We start from the raw sequence: 12,413 nt of genomic DNA on the forward strand, positions 1-12,413 counted from the left end.
TGTATGCAATAAAAAGATACACTATCTTCTGAGTGAAATATAAAGAGTTCACAGCAGCTGTCTCCCCAGTTTGCATTTTCCGCTGCACCTGATGGGAAGCACAGATAAAGATAATGGGATTTTTTTTTTCTTTTTTAGTTCACCTCCCTCTCTCCCTGCAAGGTGGAAGTGTAACAAATTGGATTGTGAGTGTCTGTCCTTTGTGCTTGGAGCCTGGAGCAGGGCACCGGGCTGCAGGGCAGGAGTTGCCAGGGAGGTCGGGGCTAGCAATTTTCTCCTGGTGCCATGAACGTGAATACCAGGGTCACCTTCCCTCCTTCCTCCGCCCACCACCTGCCTTTTTAATTCTTTTTTTACCCAGCACACTGGCCAAGTGACACCAGGGCCTCTGTATTCTATATTCAAGAATATCCATTAAGCTCTAGCTCATCTCTCTTAAATCCAGTGGCGTAGCACAACCTTCTTCCTTGAGCTCCGGACTTACCCACATAGCAACCCTAGCCAGTGCAGGCGCTTTTCAGTTTGCAAAGACCTGGAGCCCAAACTGCTGACGGCACAGTTCTATTTAGGAATTTCTTCTTTTAAGCACCCCGTGTCATCGTTCAATTATTTTATGTTTTAGAACTGGCTCAGACAATAAACTTTTTTTAACAAAGCCTGTTTAGATGGGGACAGCCTCCGCTCCCAGGGCAGGTTTGCAGACCTTGTTTGAGGTCACGGCCCTCTCAGCTCTCCCGTGATGCACACCCTGTGCTTCCGCGCGGCCAGGGCCAGATGTTGAGGGTCTCAGACTCTGGCCGTGCTCCCTGGACTCACCTGCTAGCAGGTGTGCAGCCGGAGATCGTGTCTCCTCCAGATTTCTGCTCAGGACCCCGCTTTTGGAGGGAGAGCGGGCTCTATGCAGGGTGGCAGGTGCTCCTGGTGAAAAGCTGCTCTCATGGCCCCCAGGTGAGGAGGGTGGCCTGGGTGGAACACAGGCATCTGGCTCTGGAGTTCCTCCCTCTGGATCATGAGGGTTGACTCTGCCAATTCTAACCAGCCTGTGGGCATCTCCTCCCTGCCTTGCCCTCCTAGGCCAGCCCTCCTAAAGCTCCCTGTGATGGGTCTGAGGATGGATGGTGGTAGGAAGACTGAACCAGGACTGGCCGGGGCGGAGGTGGGGGGCGTGGAGGCGGACGGGGAGGAAGGGTTGCTGCAAAGCTTTCAGGGTCCCCAGCCTGGGTAAAATGAGGTGCATGCATGAAAGTATGTGCTTGTGTGTCCGTGTGTGTGCCTATATCTGTGTGTGTATGTGTGTGTGTGTGTGTGTGTGTGTGTACGCGCACACACCCCCACCACGCTCCTGCCAGCAAGCACAGGGCTTGAGGGTCGGGGCTAGTGAGTTAATGTGTGCACCTCCAGGAGGGTTTGCTTCTCGTAGCATCTGCTGGTGGGTGGGGACCCTCCAGGAGCTGGGCCAGTGATTTGCTCAGTTTCAGCGTCTCCTTCCAGGGTTGGCTTGTAGATGAACCAACCCCCTCTCTTCCCCTAGACACCTTCTCACAAACCCGGGACACACCATGGAGCCCCAGCTCCTCTCCCCTGTCGAATCTCCAAGCATTCTCTCTGGTCTGTCTCCTGGACACCCCCTACAACTCCTTTCCCGCCCCACCGCCTTAGCCCAGGCCCTAAGGCAGCTGTCTTAGGCGAGGCTCCCCACCTCTTCTCCTTCACCCTGTCTCTGTGGCCCTCAGTTCAATCCCAGGCACCCTAGCATGGTGTGCCAGATCGTTCCTAACTCATTTCTTCTCTTGTGTGTGCCTCGCCAGCCTCTTCCTTCCACTGCCTCCACATGCATGGATCCCTAGACGTGTCCCATAAATGGCACCTTTGGATCTGAACTGCTGTCCCCATGCTAAGTGAGGCACAGGCTATTGAGCCTTCAGCACTCAGCTCTGGCCGTCTCCCCACCCCTGATCCTGCAGACCCTGCTCTTCCTCCAATCACCTGAGTCTTGATTCATTGTTCTCCACACAACATTGCCCACAAACCTCAGCCAGTGGGCAAAGCTTGTGTCCACCCACCAGCGCAACTTGGCTTTGCTGAAAAGGAAGGTCTACATCCAAGCTACACTGCCAGTGGTGCCCCTCGGTTCCCAGAGCTCTGAGTATGGAGCTGAGTGGACGCAACTATCTGCCAGCATTGTGGCGCAGCCACAGCCCAGGGTTCCAGCCAGCCATCGCTCTCCCTCCCCCCACACTCGTGACAGTGGGACTCACCGTGCCATGCTGCAGTGCCCGAGCTGTGCCACGTCTGCCGGAGTCTGGGGCCTCTGTTTATCTATCTTTGTATCCCGAACACCTGGTCCAGTGCCCACCCAGAGGAGGAACCCTCTCAGGGTCCTCGGGAGGGAACTCAACTGCTTGGCAGAGTGAGCAGCGGCTGGGGATGATGACACGGGGTCTGTCTTCCCAACCTGTTTCTTTAACCTCCAGTCACACAATTAGAAGAATGAGTGGCGATAATTTAGAGAGTGTTTATTTCTGGAATGGGCATGCCTTCTTGTGTTTCTGAGGACTTCAGACCATCCTGGGTCCCCGGTTGCTAACAGAGTAGCTCTCGGTTCACCCCTGACTTAGCTCACTGTCTGCCTGCCATGGACCTCTTTTCCTACCTGGGAAAGGGCCCCCTCACTCACTCACACACTCTTCCCCTTCATCCGTTCACCCACGCAGGCACTGTTCCTTTAAGAAACACTCATCCAGGACTTGCTCTGCCCCAGGTGCTGGGCCAGCCCTGCTGGGTGGCCTCTAGCAGCATCATTTCTGTGTTCCAAGGACAGGCCATCGCTCCTTCACTGCTCGGGGTGCACATGGCCACGCTCTGCCCTACTTTTCAGTTGGGGGCAGAGACGCAGCCTGACTTTCATTTGCTTACATAATAGTGGACACAACCCAGAGCCAGGGCGGCTGGGTACAGCCACACAGGCGGTTCACTCCGACGCTGCGCACTGCTCAGCTCAGGGCGGTTATGCAACAGGGAAGTCCGCCCGGGGCTCCAGAATCCGCTGTCCCTGCTAGTCCCTCAGGCTGTGCGGCTTGTCCAGATTGCACTGAGGTACCTGGCTCCATCGGAAGGGGTGCCAGTGCAGCTGCTAAACCAGACGCTGGCCCCGGCTGGTCCCGCCCCATCTGGTCTCGGCAAGGCCCACAGCACTTCAGTGGAGGAGACCCCTTCTCCCCTGGGCCCAGCCAGTGGGCTTAGCATTCAGCCTCATCCCCGGCTTTGCCTCCAGACCCCATGCAGGAAACACAGAACACTGACTTCTGTGCCCCAATCTGCCATGCTGTCCCCCACCCCATGCAGCCCTGACTTAATGGCCCTGGCACCACTCCCCAGGCAGGCAGGGACACCCAAGAGGCTTTGTCTGTCAGGCCCCACTGTGTGACTGGGACAAAGCACACCACTGCTGTCGTCCTGGGCTTCACCAGGATCTGAGTGAACCTCCTGTCGGCGGCCCAGCCAGCTGGGAGATATTCCTCTTCTGTTGTCCCAGCCACTCAAAAATACGTGCATGCATACATCCACACAGAGCCACGTGCAATTTAAAACCCACACAAATACAACAGCACAGCGGCAAGCAAAACACTGGTGACCAGGTGCCTCCTTGGGGCGTTTCCCCTATTGCTCACCCCCGTACCTGCCCCAAAGCCCTAATCTCCAGGATCAGTTCCAGCTGATCAGCAGCAGCACTAAGTGATGGGTGGTCCCCAGAGGCCCAGCAGGGCCCTGCTCGGGTGAACACAGGTGGCATCCTTATGTTCTCATTCCTGGGACAGTTGGGCACCACCTGAGGCGCTACACCAGGCAGCGGGTGAGCCCAGGAGCGGGAGGCCGGGGCTTTGATCTCAGGAGCATCTCTGCTACGTCTGAGGGCAGCCACCCCTCTCTGGGCCTGTTTTTCCATCTGTAGCACTGCCCACACCAGGAGAACAAGGCAGGAAGGAATTGGCGCCCTCCGTGCCACCAATGTGGCTGGTCATGGACCCACAGCTCAGCCTTGACCAGAGTGGAATGGAGGGAGGGGATCCGAAATGTGTCTCTGTGGGCCAGAGGAAAATCCATGGCGGGGTCAGGCAAGGACTGGGTAACTCGTTCCAGCCCTCACTGCCCTCTGTGAATCCCAGACTCGCACGGCTCCCAAGTGTCAGCATCTGGGAGGCGTGGAGGGCAGTGTGGCTGCCTGGAAACCAGACGCCTGGCTTCCTGGCTGGAACACATGTTGCACTGATTTTAAAAGGCTGTTTTTCTTTCTGGTGTGTGCGTGTGAGCGTGTATGCATGGGCGGGTGGGTGTGTGCGTGCACATGCGCCAGAGCTGGTGTGTCTGGCATGTCCCCAGTCTCCATCCCCAGGAGATGGGTGCCACGTGTGCGATGGGATGTGGTTGATGAGGAACAGCCTCCTGGTTGCCCATGTGGGATCCATCAGCCAGCCCATGTGTTGTAGGTGTCGGGCCCCATGAGGAGAATGTGGGGGTGTAAGTCTGTGCCTATAACATCAACCAATTAGGTGTTGGGTAGATCCCCCAGATGCTGTTATCCACATCAGCTCTGGGGATGCGGCTTCTTCTTGCATGAGAACAGGTTCCGCTCCGATTCACCCCGTCTCCCTGCCCACGGGGACCCGCCTTCTGGCTTTCAAGGGCAGGACACACCCCTGGCGTAGGAACAGGTGAACAGTGCCGCACCTGCAACCCAGGTCTCTGTAGCTCCAAGCCAAGGAGCATGTGGCATGACAGGGCCATTGCATTGGCTTCGTGCTTTCTTACTGCTTCCACCTGCCTCGTTCACTCAGCCAAGGTTTACTAAGCATCTGCTCCCTGCAGATGTGGCCACTCCCAGAGAACAGGTGGGCAGGGAGGACAGGTGACGGCATCCCTGGTCCTGTCACGTAGTTTTAGGGATGACAATCAGAACTGGGACTCAGGGCCCCTCTGCACCGAGAGCATCTGCACCCCCTCCTCAGGGAGTGTCTGCCAGCATTTGTTGTTCAGGGTGCCCCTCGATAGGGCTGTGTGGGTGCCCACACAGGGTCCTCCGGGTCTCCATGGGAGGGGCCCGAGGGCTGCTCTGAGCTGCTGCTGCTCCCTCCACAGAGTGGCGACAAGGAAGCGGGGTGCGGATGATCCTGCAGGACGAAGACATCACCACCAAAATCGAGAACGACTGGAAGAGACTGAACACGCTGGCCCATTACCAGGTGTGGGGACTGTGGAAGGGAGGAGGGGCTGGCCAGCAGGGCCCAGATCCCTGCCCTCTCAGTCCTTGAATAGCAGGTCCCCAAGGCTAGACACCCAGTCCTAATTCCTCCTCCCAGCACCTCATGTTTTCCAGGGACCCCGGAGAACTGAGGTCCCCAGCAGGAAACCCTGACCTCCTTGGGGACAGGCACTGATGGGCTGCTTCCTTCGGGGCCTGGGCGGTCCTGAGAGAAACATCTCCTAGTCCCCACGCGGGACTCCTCCACAAGCCTGGGTGCTGTAAGGGAGAGGGGGCACTAGTGAGAAGCTCTTGCCAGGGTCCCCCCAAGAGTGAGTCACCACATAGAACACTGTTCAGTGTCCAGATCTGTGTTGTTTTGTTCAAAGGAAAGCCAACAGCCTCCCAAGTCCCCTAGTTCTCTGGCGCAGCCTGATTTCATCCTGGTGTGTCCCCATCTCCTGGGGAGGCAGAGCTGTGCGCAGCCCTCAGGAGCCTCTTCCCCACAGGTGCCTGATGGTTCTGTGGTGGCCCTAGTGTCCAAGCAGGTGACAGCCTACAACGCAGTGAACAACTCCACTGTCTCCAGGACCTCGGCGAGCAAATACGGTGAGTCCCTGGCACTGTCCTGGGGAGAGAGGGTGCCCTGAGCAGCTGTTGTCACGTTCACAGTGCTTCTGGATGGCGCAGACCCCTGGGGCAAGGAGCTGGGCGGAGTCAGATTGGGGGGAAGGAGCTGGGGGGAGTCAGGCAGGGGGGGTGGAGCTTGGGAGAGTCAGGCAGGCTGCCACAGGAGAGGAGAGCAGGCTGGGTAGGAGCCCTTGGTTCCAGGCAGAACTTGGGTGCAGGAGCAGAACTCACCCCCTAGAGCAGGAAGGAACCCTCTCCTTTGCCAGCATCTTAGTCAGAAAGATGCTTTCACTGTGTGATACTCATTATCGTGTGTCAAGTTCATAACAATCCGGTGGATTAAATAATTATCATTTCCCCCTATTATGCAGATTAGCAAATTATAACTCAGAGGCACGGCGGCACACTGTGTAAAGGTCACGCTGTTATGAAGCATTTAAGGGAAGGTACAGGCCCAGGTTTCTGGTTCTGAGGTGGGGGGCGGGGGGAGCACTGGATGTGGCCTGGAAGCCCAGGTGCCACCCTGTCCCGCCACCATCTGAGTGCCTGGGGGCCAGCTGCCTGATCACCACACGACCTGGTTTTCTTACCAGCAAAACGGGGTTTGAAAAAACTACCAAAATGGCAGGATCATTCTGGAAAATCAATAGAACATAGAACAGTGCCGCACACAGTAGGCCCTTCATCGTCTCTTCTGCGCAACACTCGCATTTCAGCAAATAAGGGGAAAGAAGTGGCCCAGGCCAGAGGGTAGCGTGCAGGTGAGCAGCTGGCGAGACAGCTCCGCGGCTGGTCCAGTCATTAAGGGAGACAGGCTACCTGCTCTTACGCTGGTACTTAATTGGCCACTCTGAACGCATCCTGAGATATGACTTGAGAACTCTTACCAGGGAAGTGGAAAAGAGGACAAGCTTATATTTTTACAAGTTGAACAATTCCGGGCTGGCGAGATGCAAGTGCAGGAGGAAGGGAGCGGAGTGGGTGAAGTAGCCACAGGTTTCCCGGGGGTGCCGGGAACGGCCCCCGGTTCCAGGGAATGGGCCAAGCCGAGGCAGGGGGACAGGCAGAAACCCGCAGGAAGGACGGGGCAGTAGTTGGCCTCGGCTGCGGCGGGTGCGCTGTGAGTGAGGACGGCTGAGTGGCCTCACGCACGTGGCCCATCGCGTTGGCAGAGAACATGATCCGGTACACGGGCAGTCCCGACAGCCTCCGCTCGCGCACGCCCATGATCACCCCCGACCTGGAGAGTGGAGTCAAGATGTGGCACCTGGTGAAGAACCATGAGCACGGGGACCAGAAGGAGGGGGACCGGGGGAGCAAGATGGTGTCCGAGATCTATCTCACCCGACTACTGGCCACTAAGGTATCAGACTTCAGACGGGGTGGGGCACGTGTGAGTACAGTAAGGGTCTTCACCCCTTTCCCTGCCTACCCCTGAGCTGCCCGAGCTGTGAAAGGCCCAGCATTTGCACCAGGACCCCTCTACTCATGGCAGGCACTGGCAGCACAGCACGCCTTCCCAGCACAGAACCTCAATCCTTCTCACACGGGGCTCCGGGCAAACCCCACCCACACATCAGTGTTGGCATGCCGTCTGAAGTTTCGTTTCCTTCTCTGTGCGGTTCTCACGCACATGCCGCATCTATTCACATTCTTCCGCCACCCTCCTGAAAGGGTAATGCCTCTCTGGGTGTCCTACCATCTGTAGTGATGGAACGTGGGGCCCATTGGTGACTTTCCAGGCACCGGTTCTGAGCCTGGTCCTGGGGACAGTCTGTACCGGCCATTAGTCTTTCACCCGGAGGCTGGCCTGGGCCCTGCTCCGTGCAGAGCAGAATGGGTAACTGATCGTTAGCCGGAGTGAGTAATGCCCAAACCAAAGCAGCAGATTGTGTTTGTCTGCTCTGAGCCGTGAGTTGCTCATTAGCATTTGCAAAAAGTGCTCAAATAGCAATGCCAAATGGTGTTCAACCAAACCGCGTTTTGGCAGAGGAAGGCTTAGTTAGGTCCAGTCGTCAGTGGCGTACGTATTCCCCACGTGCAGCAGAAATGGAAAGCCGTTAGAGACAGAGGAAGGGGGTGGGGGAGCTTTAATGCATGTACTTCCCCCGTTCCACCCAAGCTGGCCCGGCTCTGCCCTGTCCTCCCCGCCCCACGGGAGGCAGGCCATGAACCCACCCTGCGAGCTCCCTGGGGGAGCCGTGTGTGAACCCGTGCCGCCTCCCCAGGGCACGCTGCAGAAGTTCGTGGACGACCTCTTTGAGACCATCTTCAGCACCGCGCACCGTGGCTCTGCCCTGCCCTTGGCCATCAAGTACATGTTCGACTTCCTGGATGAGCAGGCTGATAAGCATGGCATTCACGACCCGCACGTCCGCCACACCTGGAAGAGCAACTGGTGAGTGAAAGGAGAGCAGAGGACAAGTCCGGGGGTGGGTGGGATGGGGGCAGCGAGTCTAGGGTAGTGGCCACAGGCCATGGTGGTCATGGGCCCCCTTCACCATCAGGGACTCGGTGCAGGCTCTCTCTGGGCCTCCCCACCCCTCCTACTGTTTTTGTGCTCACTTCTGACTAGTCAAATCATCCTTTCCTAGCAGTCAGTCGATTAAAAACATTTATTTAACCAACTAAGTGAGCAAAATGTAACCTGCCAAATATCGCAGCCAGGTGGCTCTCACAACCAGGTGCATCCTGTGTGCCTGGATTTATGCTGGGCACCAAGGGTACAGGGACCATCAGCCAGGGCCCCAGCCCTCCGGGGGCTGAGACGCAGGTAAGAGACAGGTAGGCAGCTGTCTGGAGCTGGGTTGCAGAGGGCGGCACCCAGCAGTGACCCTCGGCAGGTTCTGAAGGGTATTTCTGTTCTCTGCAGGAAGCGGTGGGCTGCCCTTCCCACAAACTCCTTTTCCAAACTCCCTGTGGGGCAGAGACCTTCCCTCACCACTTTGTCTGCCCTGAGACATCAGGACTCCAATTGCCACTCTGGGTGTTTCCACTCTGGTCTCTCTCTCCTTCAACATGTACATCCTTCCCCTCGGTCTGTGAGCGGTTCGTGTTCCAGGTTGAGACAGCAAGGTCAGACATCAGGACTCAGCGCCGGGTCTGGGGCCTTGTGTAGAGCACGGACTCGATAAATATTAATGAAGGTGCAGGGCCATGATGGTCTCTACTTGAGAGTTCTATGCACCACAGGCAAACAAAGCGGGCTTTTTAGTTCAGATGTGCCTCCCTGTAGCTTTTAAGTGGTTCCTGTCCCAAGTTGTTCTTCCCCAGAACATTCTCCCAAAGCAGCACGAGCCTGCTGGCCAGCACCTGCCACCTGCTTGGGCTGGAGTGGCGCTAGGGTGCGGCCAGGCGCCCTGACATCCTGCCCGGAGCCCCAAACCAAAACACAGAGGAGGGCAGAAGTCAGCCCGTGATACTAAATGTCATTTAGCCTCCTGACTTCCATACCTGAGGAACAGTGTGAGGGACAGGAATCAGGCAGGGTTGGGCCACACGGATTCTCGGTGAGAGATCGCCCATCACGGGCTTCACCCAGCCTTTCTGAAATGAGACTGAGAGTGGATTCCCCATGCAGTGCAGCAACATAGGGCGGAGGCTGAAAGTCCCGCTTGGTCTGGTCTCCGGTGGCACAGGGCTCGGCCAGGGACCCTGACAACCAGCCAGAGCCTGACCACGAAACAACCTGCCTGCCTCTAGGTGAGGAGGTATTTAGCCATCGTAGGCAGAGCTGTTCAGAGGGGCCCGTCCCCACCCACCAGATTTGCTCCTCTTGGCCAGTGTCTCCATGTGTCACTGTGTGAATGCCGGCCGTCTTCAGAACCCAGGAAATGCTCTGTCCAGGCATCGTGGTCCGGCTGGGAGAGCTGGTGTCTTCAAAACATCCCTACATGCCCTTGCAGCACATTATAGTAGGTCTCCTGAAATAGAGCCTGAACTGTGTTTCAGCCCATACCTCCTGCTGGGTGAGCCACCACAGGATGTCACAATGTCCTGGGTGGGGCAGATCCCCCCTTCCAGCCAGCAGAATCAGTCCCCACAGAGGAAAGCTGGGCAGTGGGCCCGGTCACAGGATCGGGGTCCTTCACCAAAGGCCACGCCCTGACCCTCCTCATTGCTACCCAGGCAAGCAGCAGTTAGCCTGGGAATTATGAGCTCTGCGTATTGACTTAGAGTTAATTGTCCCTGATTGAAAAGAGATTGATTCTTTATTCCTGGACAAAGTGGCAACTCTCCCCACCGCCTCCCTCCACATTCCCTACCTTCTCTCTTTTAGATAAACCTCCTGCTCACTTAGCCTGAGTGACTGCAATCAACCAGAGATGAGTGCCATGGCTAATGTTAATAATATGCTAATATTTCATTAGGCAGGAGACTCGTGTGGGGCCCTGGCTTCCTGGTCTGACTTGCCTGACAGCACAGCTGGCTTAGGAGAGGGAGTGTTGGGGAGAAACAGCCAAGCAGCACACATGGACTCCCAGAGTCCTCCTCCAGTGGCACTTCAGGAAACAGGGAGATGTGAACAGGAGACTGTGTTGGCCGGGCAGCCAGGAGGCCTTCACCGGGGCTCTGAGCCCAGCTGTCATGGTCTCCCCTGTGACCCCCGACTTCCACCCCTGTCACACCTCTCCGTGCTGTCCCTTTATGTCCTACCTGAATTTCCCAGGATGAAATGGGTGCCACGTAACACTGTCAGACTCAATGCTGCCTGCCTGCGCCCTGCGATGTACTTTGTAGGAATTTAAATTCTTGTTGATGGACTGGCAGTTTCTTTTTTTTTTTTTAATATATATTTTAATGATTTTTTTACAGAGAGGAAGAGAGAGGGATAGAGAGCTAGAAACATCGATGAGAGAGAAACATCGATCAGCTGCCTCCTGCACACCCCGTTCTGGGGATGTGCCCTCAACCAAGGTACATGCCCTTGACCAGAATCTAACCTGGGACCTTTCAGTCTGCATGCTGACGCTCTATCCACTGAGCCAAACCGATTAGGGCTGGCAGTTTCGAATGTGAGGTCTGGCTGTGTCCATAGCATTTGTTGTATGTATGTACTGGCTGCTGGGAGATACAACATCTATAGAAATGTTGTACCTGCTACATTGAAATAATGGTATTTAAAGAGTTTAAGTTCTAAGTGGCAAGCCAAACACATAGGAACGTTCTAACCATTACCAATGGTGAGAAGAGCAACCAAAACAACTGTAAAACATCAGGGAAGTGGCAGGAGGTGAGGAGGTGGGGTAGAGGGAGGGAAGTCACAATCCCTCGCTTGGTGCCCCCTGCTCCCTGACCTGCGTCTCAGTGGCCGATGGTAGCACAGATTCCGAGAGCCAGCAAAGGACAGCCCGGGGGCAGGTGGGCAGGGTTCTCCTGAGATCATGAGACCCTTCTAGCAACAGAGAGTGGCTGACAGTGACCAGACCACCGGGCACGGTTTTTCTCCTCTTTGCCTTTGGTTAGCTGAGGCCCCTCCCAGCAGCACTTCCCCACACCTTCTCCCAGGCCGCATCCGGCGAAGGAACACCTGTGCACCTTCACAGCTCAAACCATCAAGGGCCATCCCCTCCGTGGAGACTTCCAGACACATCCCTCTGGGTGGTCCTGATCACGCCTCCCTGCGTCCCACAGTGGGCCGGCCCATCCTTCTGTTCTAGCGTGGACACTTCTCAGAGCACATGCTTGCTGGCGTGTCTGACTTCCCCAGGAACCCACCAGGATGCAGATTCTTGAGGGCAGAGGATGTGTCTTGTTCACACTGCATCCCCCGTTGCCAGCAGGGTTCCTGGGGTGCTGTAGGTGCCAACTGGAAGAAAGAGAGAGGAGAGGGAGGGGACAGTGGGGTGGATGAGGGTCAGTGAAGGTGTTGTTTTCTAAGTGGCCAGCTTGGAGATGAGAAGCCCGTTAGCTCCTCCTAAACTGCTCCCCCTAAAGTGCTCCCCCTGGCATCTCCACTAAGTAGCAATAAGCTGAAGTTTCGGGCAGGGAAGAGGGGTGTGATTTCTTCCATGCCCTGCAGTGGATGGCAGAGAATAAGATACAAAGCCTAGATTCCAGGCTGTTCTTAAGGTTCGCCTGTATGTGGCATACGGGGCAGACTGTGGAATGGAGCGTCAGAAAGCCCACTGCACAGCGCCCATCACGGCTCCTCCGACCCCAAGCCTGTGCTGTGAGGGACACTGAGCCTGCAGCCCCACCTGGCATCACTCCCTCCCCAGTGCCCGTCTACACCGTCTCTCTGGATGGTTAGCCTTGCTGATCCTCAGTTTCCCTGCAGGTAGATTGGTGGCATAGAGGCGGCCCTTAAGAATGTCAGTCCCATGCCAAAACCGGTTTGGCTCGGTGGATAGAGCGTCAGCCTGCAGACTGAAGGGTCCCGGGTTCGATTCCGGTCAAGGGCACGTACCTGGGTTGCGGGCACATCCCCAGTAGGAGATGTGCAGGAGGCAGCTGATCGATGTTTCTCTCTCATCGATGTTTCTATCTCTATCTCTATCTCTATCTCTATCTAAAAAATCAATAAAATATATTTAAAAAAATA

General features: G+C 56.3%; 1 protein-coding gene across 1 annotated transcript in view; it reads left to right on the forward strand.

Annotated features, from left to right (window-relative positions):
- Window positions 1-12,413, forward strand: part of PLXNA4 (plexin A4) — a 358,299-nt gene that overhangs the window by 333,498 nt on the left and 12,388 nt on the right. The window contains exons 25-28 of the mRNA XM_006755978.2: window positions 5,137-5,240; window positions 5,749-5,848; window positions 7,042-7,232; window positions 8,098-8,267. Coding sequence (XP_006756041.1) covers window positions 5,137-5,240; window positions 5,749-5,848; window positions 7,042-7,232; window positions 8,098-8,267 — 565 coding nt within the window. The remainder of the gene's footprint in view (window positions 1-5,136; window positions 5,241-5,748; window positions 5,849-7,041; window positions 7,233-8,097; window positions 8,268-12,413) is intronic.

The sequence above is a fragment of the Myotis davidii genome, unplaced genomic scaffold, assembly GCF_000327345.1.
Source record: "Myotis davidii unplaced genomic scaffold, ASM32734v1 scaffold1314, whole genome shotgun sequence".
Taxonomy (NCBI): domain Eukaryota; kingdom Metazoa; phylum Chordata; class Mammalia; order Chiroptera; family Vespertilionidae; genus Myotis; species Myotis davidii.